General features: G+C 35.0%; 1 protein-coding gene across 6 annotated transcripts in view; it reads left to right on the top strand.

Moving 5' to 3' along the window:
* The window catches only part of OSBPL2 (oxysterol binding protein like 2), a 145,792-nt gene that overhangs the window by 83,770 nt on the left and 41,257 nt on the right, over positions 1-20,765 (top strand). For all 6 annotated transcript variants that reach the window (XM_007475614.3, XM_016427564.2, XM_016427565.2 and 3 more), the window contains 4 exons: positions 4,731-4,878; positions 8,418-8,493; positions 14,121-14,255; positions 19,406-19,503. In XM_007475614.3, coding sequence (XP_007475676.1) covers positions 4,731-4,878; positions 8,418-8,493; positions 14,121-14,255; positions 19,406-19,503 — 457 coding nt within the window. The remainder of the gene's footprint in view (positions 1-4,730; positions 4,879-8,417; positions 8,494-14,120; positions 14,256-19,405; positions 19,504-20,765) is intronic.

The following is a 20,765-nucleotide window of genomic DNA, read 5'->3' as shown; positions in this document are numbered from 1 at the left end:
CTTTAGGGCCTTCAAGCTGAAGTTTTCGCATCCTGTTAATTTATAATGTTTAGATACATACTTTGTCTTGTTTTGTCCTTCCTTCCTTTTTAAAATTTACTTCATATTTCCCAGTTACATGTAAAAACATTTTAAAAACTCATTTAAAAAATTTTTGAGTTCCAAATTGCCTCCCTCAGACCCCTTTTCCCCCTTTTTGAGAAGACAAATAATTTTATATTATTTATATATGGGAAGTCATATAAAACATTTCCATATTAACTATATTGACAAACAAACAAAAAAACCAATAAAAATAAATAGTAGGAAAAAAGTATGCTTCACTCTGTATTCAAAGTTCATTAGTTACTTCTGGAGAGAGATGGTATTTTTCATCAAAGATCATTTGGAATTGTCTTGAATCATTGACTTTATCAGAGAAACTAAATCTTAAATTTTTAATCATTCTTATAATATCACCTAATCCTTACAAGAAGAGATAAGTGCTGTTACTTTATGTGTGGGAAAACTGAGGATCAAAAGTTATAGACCTTTATACCATTGAAACAATATAGTGGAAAATTGTCTTACCAGTTTAATAGGGCCGACCAGTAAAAACTGATTTTTAATGAAACATTTATTTGACATGATTAGCTTAAACAATAAATGGATGTAGCCTCTGATACAAACTTGAAAAAACAGATTTATCACCAAAAAACACAAAAAAACAAACAAAAAAAACCCCAGTTCATATCCAGGCATCTGATAATTTTTGAAATACTTCATTATTTAAAGGGACATTTCATTACCAATACTTCCTTTGAATATTGGCTTGCTTTGTTACTTTAGACTCATGATTTAAGTACTCCCTTCATGGCATGTATCATCAACCTATCCATTCCTTATTCTGTTCATTTCTTATCCATGTCCCTTTTTTCTAAATAGATGTTGAAAATTGGTACATGATTTAAAGAGAATCCAAGTAAGCAATTTTTAAAAATTCTGCTGATGTTCAAATAGTCCTGTTATTTAATAGTCTCATCCTTGGGGCTTTTCAAGTAATTCATCTACTAATCCTTAAAGGATGATATGTCTAGAAATGTCAGAAGCCATCTCCTTTGACTCTTTGATTTTAGAGACAAGGAAGCTGCAACCTATGAGTATGAGACTTGACTAGCTGTGTAACCCTGGGTAAGTCAAGACATCTCTCTGAGCTTTAGTTTTCTTATATCTAAAATAGAGTTGAATCTCACACCCTATACTAAGATAAATTCAGAATGGGTAAACAACTTAAATATAAAGAAGGAAACTATAAGTAAATTAGGTGAACATAGAATAGTATATCTGTCAGATCTATGGCAAAGGAAGGATTTTAATACCATGCAAGAAATAGAGAATATTAGAAAATGCAAAGTGAATAATTTTGATTACATTAAATTAAGAGGTTATTTTTGGACAAACAAAACCAATGCAACCAAAATTAGGAGGGAAGCAACAAATTGGGGAAAAAACTTTATAACAAAAACCTCTGATAAAGGTCTAATTTCTCAAATATAAGGAACTAAATCAATTGTACAAAAAAATCAAGCCATTCTCCAATTGATAAATGGGCAAGGGACATGATTAGGCAGTTTTTAGATAAAGAAATCAAAACTATCAATAAGCACATGAAAAAGTGCTCTAAATCTCTTATAATTAGAGAATGCAAATTAAAACAACTCTGAGGTACCACCTCATACCTAGCAGATTGGCTAATATGACAGCAAAGAAAAGTAATAAATGTTGGAGGGGATGTGGCAAAATTGGGACACTAATGCATTGCTGGTGGAGTTGTGTATTGATCTAACCATTCTGGAAGACAATTTGTAATTATGCCCAAAGGGTCTTAAATGACTGCCTGCCATTTGATCTAGCCATATGATTGCTGGGTTTGTACCCCAAAGAGATAATAAAGAAAACTATGTGTACAAAAATATTTATAGCCGTGCTTTTTGTGCTGGCAAAAAAAAAAAATGGAAAATGAGGGGATGCCCTTCATTCGGGGAATAACTAAACAAATTGTGGTGTCTGATAGTGATGGAATACTATCGTGCTAAAAGGAATAATGAACTGGAGGAATTCCATGTGAATTGGAACAACCTCTAGGAATTGATGTAGAGCAAAAGGAGCAGAACCAGGAGAACACTGTACACAGAGACTGATGCACTGTGGCACAGTTGAATGTAATGGACTTCTCTACTAGCAGCAATGCAATGGTCCAGTACAATTCCGAGGGACTTATGAGAAGGAACACTAGCCACATCTATATCAAGAACTGTGGGAGTAGAAACACAGAAGAAAAACATTTCCTTGATCACATAGTTTGATGGGGATATGATTGGGGAAGTAGACTCTAAATGATCACTCTATTGTAAATATTAATAATATGGAAATAGGTCTTGATCAATGATACATGTAAAACCCAGTTGAATTGCTCATTGGTTATCGGAGGGTGATGGGAAGATGGGAGGGAAATAATATGAATCATGTAACCATGGGAAAATATTCTAAATCAATTAATTAAATATATAAAATAAAATAAAATAGAGTTCAACATATAAACTATATAGATTTTTTAAAAAAGAAAGCAAGCATTTTCATTTTTTTCTTTAGCTCTTAGAGGCTTTATAGAGAAATCACATAAGGTGGAGTGTAAGGGTTAAAAATTAAAGATTGCACTAAATAAATAAAAATGTGATTGCCAGAAATTATTACTCAAGTCAGAATGACTTTATAGCAATGTATTTACAAAATAGAGGGAAAGAGTGAAAGTAAATGAGAGAGAGTAGATATTTACTCCAGCCTGGCCTGAACCAGGCAGGACTTTAGAGGCACCAGCAAAGGGGCCCAGAGGTAAATTAAACAAGGGTTCTAGCCACAAGACCTCCTCTAAAATGAGGGGCCTCTCCGGAGGTTAGTACCTCCAGAAAAGCCAGGAAAGGAAATCAGCCTTTTTCACTCATCCATGTGGTAGTTCTAAGGGAAAATCCAAGAGCAGTTTGATGTCCCCAGCCAGAGTTCCTTCAAAGTCAAGTTCCAAGGTGAAAGAGCTGGTCACAGGAAGTTCTTGCTACTTGTAAAGACCCTTCCTTTTGTCACTTCCTGTGCCTTCCTTCCACTTTACATGGACCAATTGCAGTTATACCTTTTCTTAGGACTGCTCAGGGGGCAGTCAGTTGATTCTGATTCATCACTCACTATAGCAACATGTAGGTCACAGACCTCCCTATACTTAAGGATAAGTGGGGTATATACACTTCTAGTGATTAAATCTAAAAATGGGCAGGAGAATGTTTGCATTAGTGATAGTTCTCTTTGGATGAGTAGATAGTTAAATAAAAAGCATATGGTACAGCTGTGTGACCCTGGGCAAGTCACTTGACCCCCATTGCCTACCCTTACAACTCTTCTGCCTTGGAGCCAGTACACAGTATTGACTACAAGACAGAAGGTAAGGGTTTAAAAAAAAACAAACATATGGTTTTTTTTTTCTTCTCAATAAAATATCTTTGGAAATTTGTTTATAAATTACTCTGTAAGTCTAAATAACTAATTTAGTTCTAAATCAACCATTAAAAATTTTAGAACTATTTCCTACTCCTTTTACTTTAACCAAAGGGAGAAAAGTACTTATTTCAATGTCTCTTTGATCTCATCAGTGCAGACATTCTTTCCACTGGTTGAAATCATCCAGTGCTTTCTCATCTTATATGACTATCGGTCATGTCTTTTTCTTAAATTTATCATGAAAGATCTACCTAATTTTGGGGAAGCCTCCTTCTGGATCAATAATGTAGTGCTTGGGTGATAATGCCAATATATATGCTATTCAGGTTCTCCAGTGATATCAATTTGTTAGTCTCTAGACAAAGTCTATGTTAAAACAATTAAATCTTTAAACTGTTTAACTCTTGGCACTCCCCTTCCCCATTTTTTGCTACTATTGATATAATAGCAGAGGGGGAACCACACATATTGCATTTTTATCAGTTTAATTGGTCATCAAGGCCAAAATATTAATTTATACACACTTGTTGCCTATGCCTAGGATACTCTCTCTCTCTTCACCTCTGCCTCTTGCAATCTCTAGCTCTTATTTAAATCATACATTTTAAAGTTATAAAACCTAGTAATCACATTTTGGGTGATGGGCCTTTCAGAATTTAAGCAAGCTTGGTCTTAGTAGCCACAATCCATTGCTGGGACTATTCTCAAACCTCTTCCTATTTGGTGACAGATTCCTGCTGGAAATAAATATGGCAAATTAATAACAATTACTGTTCTAGCCTCTGAATCAGGGAAAAACAGAAACTATTATTGAACCAAAAAATGATCAAAGGACCTCAGTTCAAAAAACACTTTGATGCCTACTGCCTATGTAACTGTAAGCAAATAATTTCATCTTCTTGTGTCTCAGTTTCTTCAGCTGTTAAAATGAAGGAATTAGATGAGATGGTCTCTGAAGTCTTTTCTAGCTCTATATCTGTGGTTTTATCAGAACAGTCTTATATATCTAGGTATTCTAACATGAAAGATAGTTTAGTGTTCTCTACTAGTATTCATTCTTATGGGAGATGATTTTAATTTCCCTAGTATTTGTCAAATAAAACATCTTTCACAAAATTTTATTGTTCTTATCAAAAGATAAGTAGGTTCACTCTTTTATGACTAGAATCTTAGAAGAGTTATTGTTTTCTGTTTGTTTTGTATAGGCTTTGATTCTGACAATTCGCCTGGGGAGTTTTCAGAGACAAATCAGAAAGTCACAGGAATGATTGACTTGGACACTAGCAAAAATAAAAATAGTACTGAAGAAAATGAAGAGAACCCTCCACAAGAGAATGGAATCAAGAAACACAGGTATTAGCATACTTTGTAGTATTTATTGCCTTGTTTTAGGGCAGTGTTGTAAAAAACTCAAGTAGAAATGGATCCTTATAGTTCCACATATTGAATTTAAAAACCACACATTAGCAATATTTATATTGTACTTTTGTTTACATTGTTAAATATTTCCCAATTATATTTTATCTGGGTTTACTACACTCAGGAGTTTTATAAAAGCCTGCAAGTTTGGCATTTGTTTTAGAACATTCTAAAGGTTTAACTTGGTTCATTCCTAAAACACTAAAGAGTACATCTTCAAACTTCATAAAACTTTCATCTTTCTTGCTATCCCACTAGTCAGAATTTTGAAACCAGATCTTCCTCTACTCAGTGGGTCACAGAATCAGAAGATTAAAAATACTCTCTAATATCTGTATATCGCACTTTAAGGTTTACAGAACACTTTACAAATGTTATCTAATTTGATCCTTGCAACCACCCTGGGGGGAACAGGGTTTTATTATCCCTATTCTACAGATGGAGAAACTGAGACAGCTGTTAAATTACTTGCCCAGGTCAGACAAAGATAAAATAAAAGAACAATTCTTTGCAATCATCCTTCTGATTTTACTACTTTATTTACACTATTTCTTCAAAAGAAATTACTACCCCTTTATGTAGAATGCCTTTCTTCCCTTAATTTCCATGATATTGTATCCACTTAGTTTTTTCTGTTATTCTGACAGCTCCTTCTTGGTCTCTTTCAGGTTTATCCTCTAACTTTTCTAAATGTAGTTAATGCCTCAAGGATATGTCTTTGACCCTCTTCTCTTATTCTCTCTTGGTGGTTCATCTTCTCCCATGTGTTCAATATAAATATTGATAGTTTCAAAATTTATGTTTCTCTCTTTAGTATCTTATCTGAGTTTTAGTGCCACATCTCTAGATGCCTATTGGACATCTCTACTTTGATGTTTCACAGATATCACAGGTTCATTATATTCCAAGCTGAACTCATTTTCCCCACTGTCAACCCAAAATTTGTTGGCTTTGTAATTTTGAAACATAAAGGTTAAAAACCTATTTATTTCCAACACTTATAACAAGATCTTAGTAACATGAAAGGGAAAAAAGATACACACATAGCTTTCTGATGTAAATAAGCCAGGTTAAGTCATCCTGACTTCCTTAATTATATTGATGTTGCCACCATCTTTCTAATTACTCAGTGTTGGAACCTTAGCCATCTTTTGATTCTTCCTTCTTCCTCATCCCCTTTATATATAATCAATTATCGGGTTGTTCATTTTACCTCTGCATTTCTTGCATCTGCTTCTTACTCTCCATTCTCATTGCCATAACACTAGTTGCAGGCCCCTTTCACATTTCTTCTAGATCACTGAAATAGTGCCCTAACTGGTTTCTCTGTTTTTAATTTTACCCCTCTCTAGACCATACTAAACCATGCTTCCAAAATAAACTTATAGCACAGATCTAACATTGTTTCTTCCTTGCTCAAATACCTTCAGTTATTTTCTATCAACTATAAGATAAAAAACCAAACTAGTCTAGTATTTAAATCTCCCTACAATCCTGATGTCAGCACACATTCTAGACTTAACTTAAATCTAGCCTCTTCTCCTCTGTTCTTATCTTGTTTTCACATTAATCAATCAGTAAGTCAACATTTTTTAAGGACCTACATACAGTATATTAGACACTGGGCTACATGCTGATGGTACAAAAAGAACTCAAAGATGAATCCCTGTTCTCAAGGGAAAAACAACATGTAATATATAATTAACAAAGAGAAGGCACTGGAATTAAGAGGGGTTTGGGAAAGCTTCCTGTAGAAGTTGGGATTTTAGGGAAGTTAGGCTTCAGAGTTGAGGGAGAAGAATCATGGGAGATAGCCAGAAAAAATGCATGGAACTGAATTATCTTGTTCATGGACAGCCAAGAGGCCATTGTCATTGGATTGAGTAATACATGTTGAGGAGTAAGGTGAAAGAAGACTTGAAAAAAGGGGAATAGGCTATATAAAGGACTGTGAATGCCAAACAGCATTTTGCATTTGATTTTGGAGGTGATAAGGATCTACTGGAGTTTATTGAGTTGGCTGGTGAGGAGAGGTATGTGTGACATAATTGGACATGAACTTTAGAAAAATCACTGTTGATTGAATGCAAGATGGATTGGAGTGTGGGGAGACTTGAGGCAAACAGCACCCCCAGCAGGTTGATGCATAAGTTCAAGAGTGAAATGATGAACTCTGTACTAGAATGGTGACAATATCAGAGGAAAGAAGGGGGCATATTTGAGAGATGTTACAAAGATGAAATTGATAGGCTGACAGGGCGGGGCTTGGATGTGGGGAAGAAAGAGAGATTAAAAAATCAAGGATGATTTGAGGTTATGAACCTGAGGGATTGGGAGGGTGGTGGTGCCCATATAGGGAAGGTAAATAGTTGGGGAGGACCTGGAATAGAACCTTGAGGGACACCTACTTGTGTGATTTGGAAGAGAATCCAACTTGGGATAGCCTTTCTATTTAGCTCCACCTGTTGAAATCCTACCTTTCCCACTTACTACCATTGTGACCTTAGTTAAGTTACTTAACCTCTCTGGGCTTCAGTTTCTTCATTTATAAAATGAGAAAATTGGACTAGATCCTTAAAGACCTTTTCCAGCTCTAAATCTGATTTTTTTTTTCTCTTTAAGGCTTGGTGCAAGTGCCACCACCATGAGACCTTCCTTGAAGCTTTCCTTGATTCCACTTACTAAGCTGACAGTTTTTTAATCCTAAAATTTTTCTACATTGCTTTGTCTAGGTCTCTCCTTTATTTCTCTTCTAGTTTACCTCAGATCATACTTATTTGTGTATGTGTTATATTTCCCTTAGTATTTGTCAGTCCCTTGATGTCCGAGATCATATTTCTTTTTATCTTTGTGGCTTCAACATCACTTTTAGTACAGTGCTTTTTGATAGGTGCTTTTTTAATATTTGTTGAATTAAATTCAACCATAGCTCTTATACTCTGTTGTGTACTGACAAGATATATGCTTTCCAAGGGTAGGTTCATTTTAAATACAGAATTTAAATGAATTAATTCCAAAATTGCTTTCAGCTTGTATACATCTGAGAAAGGACAATCCAGTAATATGGGTTATGGGGTGATTCCAGAAACCTAATCATATCAACAAGAGCTTCTTTGTCTCTCTGTGGAGTATAAATATATATATAAATACATATATTTGTTGTTTTCTTTTGTTCCACCAATAATCTCATTCCTTGATCATTCAAATTGTTGCATCATTCTAGAACAATAATTATTTTACAATATAAAATTACTATAATACGATGATAATTGCTCAAAAAAGAACATATAGAAATCTTTTCCTTTTGAGCAGTTAGTTAAAAATTGAACCTCTCTCAAAAGTGAATGAATAGAAATTAGATATGAAAATCTAAAGAAAATTTGTCAGATCATAGAAAATAGCTATTAGTGAATCTGTTGTTTTATTAGTTAATGCTTATTATTAATACTGCTGTAATCTTGTTTTCTTTGAAGGACATCATTACCTGCCCCAATGTTTAATAGAAGTGATTTCAGTGTGTGGAGTATATTAAAAAAATGCATTGGCTTGGTAAGTTTGAATTGACTTATTTTGAAACACAAAGGTTAAAAACCTACTTATTTTCAACTTATGAATTTAACAGTCTTAGTAACTTAAAAGAGTTTTATATATATATGTGTGTGTGTGTGTGTGTATGTGTGCCTATATATTTGCACACAAAAACTCTATCTATTTAATATCTCTATGTATATCTAGTGTCACAAAAGTCTTAGAGCAGTTTTAAGCTTTAAGGCAAGAGGAGAAGAGTAACAACTGAGAATAATCAGTAAAAGCCTCTTTTAGGAGCTTAGTCTGAGCTTAGGAGCAAGGTGAAGAGGGAAACCCTTTTAGGCATAGTCAACAGGTTGTTTGTGAAAGACTCAGATATAGAGTTGACTATAATAAAGAGTGTGTGACAGCTGGTTATGTGAAATTATCTGGGAAAGATAAGTTGGAATCAGATTGTGAAAGTCTTTAAATGCCCACATATCCAACCTTTTGTCATTTCTATCTTCACAACATCTTTGCATTTGTAAAACTGACTTTTATCACTTTTCTTGTAGACTATTTCATTAGCCTTCTGGTCTTTCCTTATTCTAGTCCATCTTCTATTTAGCTACAAAGTGATTTTCCTAAAGCATATGTCTTACCATGTCACTCCCCTACTCAGTAAACCCCATTGGCTTTTAATTCTTTTAGGATCAAACATAAATTGTTTTGTTTGGCATTTAAAGCTTTTCACAAGTTGGCCCCTTTCTAACTTTCCAGTGTTTTTACCCTTTATTTCCCTCAACTCTATGATATAGTGGTCTATTTGCTGTAACTTGTACACTACATTGTACTTCTTTTTCACTGGCTTCCCTCTATGCTTGGAATACTTTCCTTCCTCACTTGTGCTTCTTAGTTTCCCTCTCCTCCTTCAAGACTCTCAGCTCAAATCTTTGCTAGTGCCTTTCCTTTCTAAAATCTACTCTCTATCTTTTATATACTTAATCATTTACATATTGTCTTATCCATTGGAATGTGAGTTCTTTGAGGACAGGGACTATTTTTACCTTTTTTTCTGTTATCAATTTTTAACATGATGCCTGACGTTAATGAATGAGACCCTGAAAGATTTGGGATATGCAGGTTAAAAGAAAGGATTGGATGCAAGAGATATGGAGGTAAAATTGACAGGACTTGGCAACTTATTGGATAAGAGAAATGAAGAAGAGTGAAGAGCCAGTGCTGGAGGTTGACATCCTAAGTGATTTGGCAAGGCTGATAATATTCTAGAAGAGAAAAAGTGAAATTAGGAAGAGGGGTGAATTTAGAGAGATGCTGAATTTTGTTTTAGACGTGTTGCTTTTGAATGCTTATGGAACACACAAGTGGAGATGTTTAGCAGGGTGTTGTTGTGGTTGAACTGGATGGAGCTAAGGAGACAGGTGAGAACTTGGTGTGTAGATTTGAGATTTGTCATCTGCATAGATATGATAATTGAATGTGGAAATTGATGAGAGAGCCTATAGAGAAAAGAAAGGCAAAGACAAAGCCTCTGGAGTATACCTACACAGAGGGGATGGGACATGAATAATGATCCAGCAAAGGAGTGGTCAAGCAAGATAGAAGAGAACCAGGAGAAAGAAATGTCATAAAAACTCAATTAGAGAGAATTTCTAGGGGAAAAAATATGATTATCAGTGTCAAATATAGCAGAAAAGTTATAAAGGAAGAGGAGTTAGAAAAAGCCATTGGATTTAGCAATTTAGAAATCATTAGCTAGTGTTCAATAAACTGAAAAACATAAGTAACTAAAAAATAAACTCCCTATTTTTTAAAAACTGCTAGAAAAAACTGGAAAAAGAAGTCTGGCAAAAATTAGGCTTTGAGCAACACTTTATGCCATATTTCACTAATAATGTCATTTCTCAGTAATTCAAATCATCACATCACTCTGGAATAATAATACTTATTTTATAATATAAAATTAGTATGATGATAATTATTCAAAAGGGAACAAATAGAAGTCTTTTCCTTTTGAGAAATTAATTAGAAATTGAATCTCTCTCAAAAGGGAATGAATATATTCTAAATGGATGCATAATATAAATATTAAAGACCATACTATTAGGGCAAATTAGATGACTCAGTGGATAGAGTACCAGGCCTAGAATGGGGAGGACCAGTTCAAATCTGACCTCAGATACTTCTTTGCTACATGACCTGGGGCAAGTCACTTAACCCCAGTTGCCTAGCCCTTTCTACTTCTAAGATAAGAAGGTAAGAGTTTTGCTTTTTTTAAGACCATACTATTAAGAAAACCAGAAGAGAAGCAGATCATATACTTCTTACAGGTATGCCTAGCTGTATTTTTAACCAAATAAGAAATAGAGGCAAGTACAAAAAATAGATCATCTTGATAACATGGAAAATGAAAAGCTTCTGTACTGTAGCACCAATAGTGAGAATAGGCCCCAGTAAAATTACAGCCTAGGAGTAATACCTAGAAGTAATCAGACATGTAGCTTCCCCACCCCAGCATGAGAACTTAATCCAATTCCTTCTCAAATACTAGATGTTCCTCCAAGAAATAAGTGGTGCAAGAATTCTATGAGAAACTTTGTTAGATGGTTACACATTGACATATTAAATTATCACCTATAGAAAACTCTGTTTAGAACCACTTAAGTAATCCAAATTCATGGTCTCCATCTTATAAATCATTACTAACTATTGTCCCTGCAAAAAGGCTTACCAAATCCCTTAGCCTGTGTCATTTTCCCTATAAAGTGTGTACCCCAAATCATTAAACTTTGTCCTTACCCAGCAAGGCGATTTCTGTGTGTCTTTATGTCATTCTGGCAGTTTGACCTTCCTGTAATCCCAGAATAATTTTTTTCATCCTGATTCGTTGACCCACAAGTAATTTATTGAGCAAATCTGACAGTGTACAGGCAAAATTCATAAACTTAGGATAAGAAGGGAAACAGTTGAATAGGAGAACATCTTGGTATCAAATTTCTCTAATAAAGATTTGATATCCAAGATACATAAATAATAAATACAAATATGCATACATAGATCTCCATGTATATTTATGCACATTTGTGCATGTATGTGCACATGTAAACCCAAAAGACATTTTGCCATATAAATGGCCAAAAGATATAAACAGACATTCTAAAAGTAATAATAATAATTGTAATCTATGAACAATTGCATTAAAGAATATTCCAAATTACCATAGATATAAAAAAATCATAGAAATAAAAACAAACCTGATGTTTTCTTTGGTAAAGATAATAAAAGAATGGTAATAGGAGAGTTGGAGGGTTGCAGGAAGATGAGTACACTGGAACATTGTTGGTGAAGCTGTGAATTGGTACAACCATTTTGGATAGCAGTTGGGAATTACGCAAATAAAATGACTAAAGTATACATAACCTTTGGCTCAGAGACTCCACTGCTAGGTTTATACTCCAGGGAGGCCGTTGATAAAATGATAGACCCCACATACACCAGAATGTTTTTAGTAGCACTTTATGATGGCAAAGAATTGGAAACAGATGCCCATCAATTGGGGAATGGGTAGTCAAATTTTGGTATAGGAATATAATGCAGTATTTCAGTATACAGTAAGAAATAAGGAATGTGATAAGTATAGAGGAGCATGGAAAGATCTATATGAACCAATTCAGAGTAAAGTAAGTAGAACTATATGATTAAAATGCTCTGGTTACCCTCTCTTAATTTTGTAATTATTTATTAAATAATAAAAAGCAGGCCAGAGAAGGAAAGAGAAAAGCCCAAGCCATGTGTCTGGTTAGCTCTCTTAGCTGTCCTCTCCTCCTTGAGCTGGCCGTGTCAGCCCCCAGGTCAGATTGTGCCTCCTCAGTCTGTAATTCCAACTCCTGTCCTCTATGTCAATTTATTCTCTTTGTGACATCCCTTTCCTCAAGCCTCTTTGATTGGTGGACTTGGCTCAGTTTGAACAAGAGGCAAGTCTTCTGGACTCCAAGAGTAATATCCATATGGATTTTTAGTGTATTTACAGCATCTCTTAGAGGACTCCATGCATAGATAGTTTCAGAGAGATATGGTTCAGAGGTTCAGACCTAAGATTTTTTGTTTTAAAATCAAATGGTTGTTTTGGGGGTGCCAAGAAAGAGTTCAGATTAACACTAACTTTCCACAACCAAGAAAACAGTGTACACTGGGACCACAATATTGTATTTGGAAAGAACAAACACACACACTGAAAAATCTAAATTAATATTGTAAAATTGTAAAGAACAAGCATGGTTCAAAATAACTGATATGATAAGACTTTTTCTTTTCTTTAAACCTTTACCTTCCATCTTAGAATCAATACTGTGTGTTGGTTCTAAGGCAGAAGAGTGGTATGGATTAGTCAATGGTCATTAAGTGACTTTTCCAGTCACACAGCTAGGAAGTGTATGAGGCCAGATTTGAATCTAGGACCTCCCATTTCTAGGCCTGGCTCTCAATCCACTGAGTTACCCAGCTGCTCCCATGACAAGACTTTTTTACCTTATCCCTTTGCAGAGGTAAGAGTTCTACAATTGTGGCCCAATGTATGTATTTTTAGATTTTTTTACATATTGATTTTATTGACGTAGTGTATGCTGATTTCTCTCTCTTTTTTTTACTCAATTCTATTTATTATATGAGATGACTCTCTATAAGGGAGACAAAAAGGGGAGAAGTACCCTAGGAAACTATGATGATTGTTTTTTAAGAAAAGGAAATATATCTACAAAAACTTTCCTTTTTATTAAGCCATTAGAAATCTTGGAGACAGAAAGTGGCTTCAGTTGAGTAGTAGGACCAAAAGTCCAATTTCCAAGGGGTTGATAAAAGGAATGGGGTTTGAAATAGAGACAACAAATATAGACAGCTTTTTAAAATTCAAACCTTCATCACATCTAGCCTGGCCTATTGCATTAGCATTCCAATTAGTCTTCCTGCACCCAGCCTTTTTCTTTTCTAATCTATCCTCTAACTAGCTATCATGTTCTATCATATTCATGTAGCTATTATGTCACTCCCAAGTTCAAGAAGCTTTAGTTGTTTCCTTGCCTTTAGGATAAAATACAAATACCTTTGCTTGTCATTTCAAGATTTTCATAATCTGGCTATAACCTATTTTTTTAGATTGATTAAATATAACCTTACATCATACATTATATATTGTAGTCAAATGACCCATGTGCTGTTTGCTGTATGTGACATTCTCTCTCCTGTCCCTGTGCAGACTGTTCTCTCTCTCCTCACTTCCAACTTTTAGAACCTTTAGCTTTGTTCAGTGTCACTGAATTGAGACTTTTTCTGTTCCCTCCCTCCCAATTGTTAGAATTTTCCTCTCAAATTACTTTCTATTTATTTTTATATATTTATCTGTGTATATATTGTTACCATCCATAGAATGTAAGTTTCTTAAAGACAAGGCCTTGTTTATCTTCAGCTCATAGTCTAATACCTGCCATGTAATAAGTTCTTAATATTTGTTGAATTTAATTTCTTGGAGCTTAGCAGTGAAATGGAAGAGTAAGATAGAGTGATAACTTGAGGGGGTGGTAGGATTAACTAAATGAAAGACTTTTTAATCACCAGTACAAGAAAGGTAGTAATTTCTTATTTTCTTAATCTAGGAATTGTCGAAGATCACAATGCCTGTTGTCTTCAATGAACCATTGAGCTTTCTTCAACGAATTACTGAATATATGGAACATATATACCTCATTCATAAAGCTTCTTCTCAAACACAGTCCTTGGAAAGAATGGCGGTAGGCAACCTCAAATTGTTTCTGCCATTTACCTTTTAATTGTATAAAATGTGGAAATTTTAATTTTTAAAGAAGCCATTGTAATTATGACAATTGTTAACCGTGCTTAAATCAAGAATCCCAAGAATTTCCTGGTGAGTATATTTTAGATGAAGGAAAAAGTATATTACTAACTTTTAGGGTTTAGGTGTAGTCCTATTAAGAGTCAGGGGAATAGGTACTAAATAAAATAGCTAATAGATACATATATTACCCACTTACTTTCTGTCTTAGACATGATACTAAGTAAGAGCATAAGAGCTAGGTAATTGGGGTCAAGAGACTTGCCCACAGTCACAGAACTAGAATGTGTCCAAGACCATATGGATATATTTCTGAGAACCGTAGTCACCCTTATGAAGAGATATCAAATTATAGGCTCTTGCTTGGTAATTTTTCAGAGAGAGTAGTAGTTGCATAATGAAGAGGCATTTCTTTTAGAAGTATTGTAATTTTTAAAAATTATATTCTTTTTTAAAAATCAACAGAAATCCACCCTTTCTTCTCTTCTTGATTCCCTCCTCATCCTCACCTTCGCTTCTCAATTTTAGGAAAAAAGAAAAAACAAAGCCAATGTTAAAAACATGAATAGTTAGGCAAAACAAATTTCTGTACTGCTGTTGCCTAACCATTATGTTTTTATAAACCTTTAATTCTCTCTCACATGGTGAGTAGTATGGGTAGTGTGTTTCATCTTTAGTTCTCTAGAATCATGATTGGCCAGTATGTTGATCAAAGTTCATAATTCTTTCAAAGTTGTTTGTTTTTGCCAAATCATTGAAATTGTATTAATTGTTCCCCTTGTTCTATTTGTTCTGTATCAGTTCATACAAGTCTTCCCAGATTTCTCTGAAACCATTGCTTTCCTCATTTCTTACTACTCAACAGTATTCTGTCACATTTATATGCTATAACTTGTTCATCTATTCCACCATTTATAGACATCCTTTCAGATTCTCATTCTTAGCCACTTTTAAAGAGCTATAAATATTTTTGTATATAGAGTTGTATTGCTTAGGACTAATCTCTCCCAAAATTTACCCTTCCTCTAATTTCCCTTCCCCCTTATCCTTTCTCTTCTTTTTCCCTATTGAGTGAAATATATTTCTTCTCCAGTTGTGTGTGTATAGTCTTCCCTCTGACTAATTCAGATGAGAATGAGTTTCTAGGGTCAAATGCTCTCCCCACCCTCTTCTCCTTGTTTAAATAGATGTCTACTTGTGCATTTGATTATGTATTATAATTTTCCCTAACATTCTTGGGGAACTTCCCCCTTCTCCCTCCTTCCTGATCTTCTGGCTTATAATCAATAGTTAATATCAATTCCAGGGCAGAAGAGTGATAATGGATAGGCAGTTGGCATTAAGTGACTTGCCCAGAGTCACACAGCTAGGGAATATCAGATCAGATTTGAACCCAGGACTTCCCACCTGCAGGTCTGGTTCTCTATCCATTGAGCCACCTAGCTGCCCCTTTACATTTCTTGTAAACTCTTGTGTTTTTACTTCAGAGTTTCTGTGCAGCTCTTGTCCTTTTAATCAGAAATTCTTGAAAGTCTTCTATTTTATTAAATATCCATTTTTCCTCTTGTAGCTTTATATGCAGTTTTGCTGGGTAAGTTATCTTGGCTGTAAGACTGTATCTTTTGCCTTCTAGAATACTATATTCCAAGTTATCCTCTCCTTTCTAGTTGTTATTCAGTCATGTTCTACGCTTCATGACCATGGTACACCAATACTGTCTTTGGGGTTTTCTTGACAAAGATACTAGAGTGGTTTGCCATTTCCTTCTCCAGTGGATCTTTTATAGTGGTGGCTGCTAAATCATGTGTGGTCCTGATTAACTAATTAATTAATACTTGAATTCTTTCATGGTTGCTTCTTGTAGTTTTCTTTGATCTAGAAACTCTAGATTTTGGCTATGATGTTCTTGGAAGTTTTTATTTGTGGATTCCTTATAGGAGGTGATCAATGGAGTCTTAATTTTTCTACTCTGCCTTTTGGTTCTAAGAGATTTGGGCAGTTTTCTTTTAAAATTTCTTAAAACATGTCTAGTCTCTTGGGGGGGGAGGGGGTTGTAGCATTCAGATAATCAAGTGATTCTTGATTTTTTTTCCTCCTTGATTTGTTTTGCCAGTCAGTTGTCATTACTATAAAATACCTTATATTTTCTTCTATTTTTTTCTTCAGTCTTTTGACTTTCTTTTAATATTTCTTGTCTTATGGAGACACTGGCTTCAATTTGGTCCATTAATTTTCAGGAAGTTTATTACTTGAGCAAGATTTTATATCTGTTGCTACAAACTGTTAATTCCCTTTTTATTTCTTTCTTCCATAGTTCTAATTTTGTTTTCCATTTTTTTCCTCAAGCACTCTCATTTGATTTATAAAAACACTAAGTCTTAAAAAAAAAAACCTTTATATTTTCCAGGAACTCTAGTTGAATTTGTGCCCAAGCTTTGTTTTGCTCATAGATGTTTGAGTCATTCTCTTCTTTTGATTTTGTTTTAAGTGTCCTCATCACTTGTAATAATTAAAATTATGAGGCTGGTAGTAGCTTAGTAACTTTATTAAATCAAAGTAATAGTAGTAGTAAAGAGAGGGAAAGGTAGGAAAGAGATAGATAGATACTTAACCATTATGGGTCTGTGGCTAAATTCTGACAAGATTTCTTCAACTCTCCATGCTCCAGCAAGAAGACCCTAAAGACTTCCTGGTCTCCACTTATAGGGTTTTTTGTCCTCTCCCTAACTCTCAGGAACTAACCATAGTTTCTTAATTTGCTTGGGCTGCCTAGGAGAGCAGTGCCTGTGGAATCAGTTTCCTGTCTCATTGGTTCCTTGGTTCTTTAACTTCCTTTCTCTGAGGGCTTATCTATACCTGAATTTGCTCAGTGGTCTTTGACCTCCAGGTCACTGAGAGATGATGTTAAGATGACAATGGAGAGAGAAATTTGCTTCCAATATACCAGAAGAGTTTTTGCTCATTTTTTTTCCATTTCCTGACTTTAGACATTTAATGACTTAGCCCTGTCACACTTTTGGAGGGAAGATTTCACCTGACCTTTTTGCCACTTTCTTAGCATATTGAGTATTATCTTATTCCAGGATCTCTGGGACAGACTGAGGACCTGCAAACTCCCAAATATTCCCAAAGTGGTCTGATCTAGGGTAAAGTTTAAAACTCTGCCTCCTGGTCTGAGCTTTCCAAGTTCCTGGCCTAGATTTGGGTCTGAGCAAGAGGACACTGCTTCTAGACTCAGAGGCTCCTGTTAATCAGGTAGAGTGGTTCAGGTTCAGAGTGACAGAATTGTAGCCCCTCTTTTGGACTGAGGTTCCTGCCCTGGTTATTCCTCTGCAGGCTCTGGCCTGGGCTAGATATTGGAACTGAGACTGTACTGTTTCTGGAGTGTGAGCCATTGATACTTCTGAACTTCCTCTTTTCTCAGTATACTGCCCATGGTCTTTTTATTTTTGATACCATTGAACACAGATCTTATTGGTCTACTTTGTATCTGTGATCTAAAACTGAAAAGTACCAAAGCTGCCAAGTGGCACTTGTTCCTGCCTTCTGCATGATTTCCCTAGTGCAGACTTTGGATGACTTCTTGCCTCTCTATGGATACTGGAGTGTGTTAGATTTAAAATAGTTTTGAGCGTTAAATAGTTGTAGATAAGAGAGTGGGAGCCATAAACTGTGATAATTAAAATGTTTGGGAGCAAGGGAAATATATAACAATTATGACCGCTGAAATATGTTTTCTACTGTGTCTTGGTTTTATATAAATATAAGATGGTCGCCAGGGAATATATTCCCAATTTATGAATATGTCCAAGCCAACTGGGTTTTATAGAGAAATTTAATTTATAATACACTGATTAATCAATAGAAAAAGAGAGAAAGTAAGAAAGGAATAAGAATAAAAGGCCTCAAGCCAATAAGGCCTAGACTTCAGTCCTAAGAGATAAATCAGTCAGTTGGTTTTATCACTCACCCAAGATCTCTCTAGATAAGGCTTCTCATGTCAACCTCAGGCTCCACCTTCAAGAGAGCCTCCTTTCAAGAAATGTTTCCAGAGAATTCTCCTCCTGACTCCTCCTGAATTCTCCTTCCACAGCCTCCTTTAAGACCTCTCCAGGAGCTCTCCCTCTAGGACCTCTCTCCTCTCAGACCTCCTTCAGAGCATCCACTGCCCTCAGTCCTCAGACCCCGCTATCTTTAAGCCAAAAATCTAAGTTCCCTCCCCTCAGTTCTCCCATCTACCAATCACTGTCGATCTCTCCCCTCTGCCAATGGTGGCTCTAGCTTAACCCAGGACCCCCCAGAGGTCTGCCCCCTTTGCACATGTCTGTTGAAGGTCATATTTTCAAATAATTAAATCTTGGTCTTTTCTGCAGCCCTTCCTAAATCCTGTTATTCTGAGTAGGGTGGAGATTGTAGTTTCCAAGACCTGGTTCTGTCATTCCAAGTATCTCTATTGTATCAATTCTAAAATCAATCATGACTCAAAGAACTTCCTGTTCTATGCTTAAGCATAGGTCAAAGCCCTTTCCATTGTTTAGCAAAAGGTTTCTGTCCTAAAGTAGTCTTAAGTAGGGAGGAGAAGGATCCTCCCATGCCAAGGAGTTTCATATTCCAATAGAGTTCTTACTATCAGTAGGAGATTTTTTCAAGTATGAAATTTCCCAATGGGGAAATTTCTAACATTCATAAGTCTAAGAAATTTTAAGGTTTACAAGTGCTTCTTGTTTGGTATGCTTTTATATAGACGTCCTTAATGTCTGCAGGCTTCTGTGTGTGCCTTTCTTTTCTGACATAGGCTGGATAAATGACTTACTATGACTTTTTCTGAATTTCTCTGTCAGGATTTGATTTCATGTGTTTTCTAGATTTGTTGGAGGAATTTTTTTTTTAATATGAGGAAAGGGAAAAGCTCATTTTATTGCTTCTTGCTACCCCCAATAGTGTTATGACCTAAAAAAATTTGCAAATAGAAAATTGAGGAATCACTCTTAAGAGGAAAGAATGAAATTAATTATATGATTGTCTCCCAATACTACAAGTTTTACTTACTGTAAACTAGCCTCATTTAATCCTATGGATTACTTACAGGCTGTAGCTGCTTTTGCCGTTTCAGCTGTGGCTTCTCAGTGGGAGAGGACTGGTAAACCATTTAACCCACTACTGGGGGAAACATATGAATTAATCAGGTAAGAACAAAAAGAAAAAAGTAAATGTATACATTACTCATATCTAGTGGTTAAAATTCCTTTAGCAAATGGAAAAACTGTGTTTTCAGTATTGGCAATTTTTCTTCTCTCAAGAAATAAATTTATTATTATTCAAAAATATTATTAAGCATTTTGAACTTTTTAGAAGTTATCTTTAATAAGTGTAAAATATTGTTAGTAAAACAGTAAAAACATAGTAATTCATAATAAGAGAGAAGACAATATTACTTAAATGAAGTTTACATTGTAGGATATTTTAAAAGAAATGTAGCTTTATTATACATCAAGAACTGTGCACATTATAAGCAAAGATATAAATGAGTATTAATATGTAAAATGAGATAACTTTATCTCTCTACCACTCATAGTGCTTTATTCAAATATTAGTTTAATTTTGTGGAAAAGAAAGAAGAATTTAGGGTAGGTCTGCACTACACAATAATATATCTTAACACAAGATCCTGAGTTTTGCTACTTATTTGAACTTTTAATCTAGTAACAATCATCTGTTGGGCTATTATTAATTCCAAGTATGAAGTAGCTCTATAAAAACTAATGAATTTTTTCTAGAGTAAAAAATCTTTCAGTTACCTTGAATGTTGGAGAAATAGGAACTATTTGAGTGCCTGCTTGCCCACTGTCATACTAAGCATTCTAGAGGACTATTTTTAAAAAGTACAAGATTTTCCCCAAAAAAATTTATGAATGACTTGGAAGAGACAAAGCTAATAGTTACTAAATTACCAAGGTTCTTCTAGTATTGTTCCTGCCACTAATAAGCTATGTGATCTTACACAAGTTCCTTAATTCATCTTTTTTTTAAACATTTACTTTCTGTCCTAGTAACAACTCTTAAGACAAAAGGGCAAGAGCTAAGCAAATGAGGTTAAGTGACTTGCCCAGGGTCACACAACTAGGAAGCATCTAAGGCTGGCTTTAAAATCAGGTCTTCCTGAATTTAGACCTGGTGCTCTATCCACTGTGCCACTTAGCTGCAGGCTGCCCCCTTAACTCATCTTGACTGTATTTCCTCATCTGTCACATAAAGTGATTTGACTAGATGACTTCCAAGTCCTTTCTAGCTCTAAAAATTTATATAACAGGGCTAAACTGTTATAAAAATGGAAGTTCCTGAGGTAAAAAAAAAAAGAGAGATTCTCTCCACTGATTGTGATGATGTGATGGTGTATCAGTGGAGTTTAGAGAGAGTTTCTGAAGCAGGATCAGTATATGAGAGAGAG

This window comes from Monodelphis domestica, chromosome 1 (genome assembly GCF_027887165.1).
Source record: "Monodelphis domestica isolate mMonDom1 chromosome 1, mMonDom1.pri, whole genome shotgun sequence".
Taxonomy (NCBI): domain Eukaryota; kingdom Metazoa; phylum Chordata; class Mammalia; order Didelphimorphia; family Didelphidae; genus Monodelphis; species Monodelphis domestica.
The sequence above is the reverse complement of the archived record's forward strand: the minus strand, read 5'-3'. Positions and strand labels throughout refer to the sequence as shown.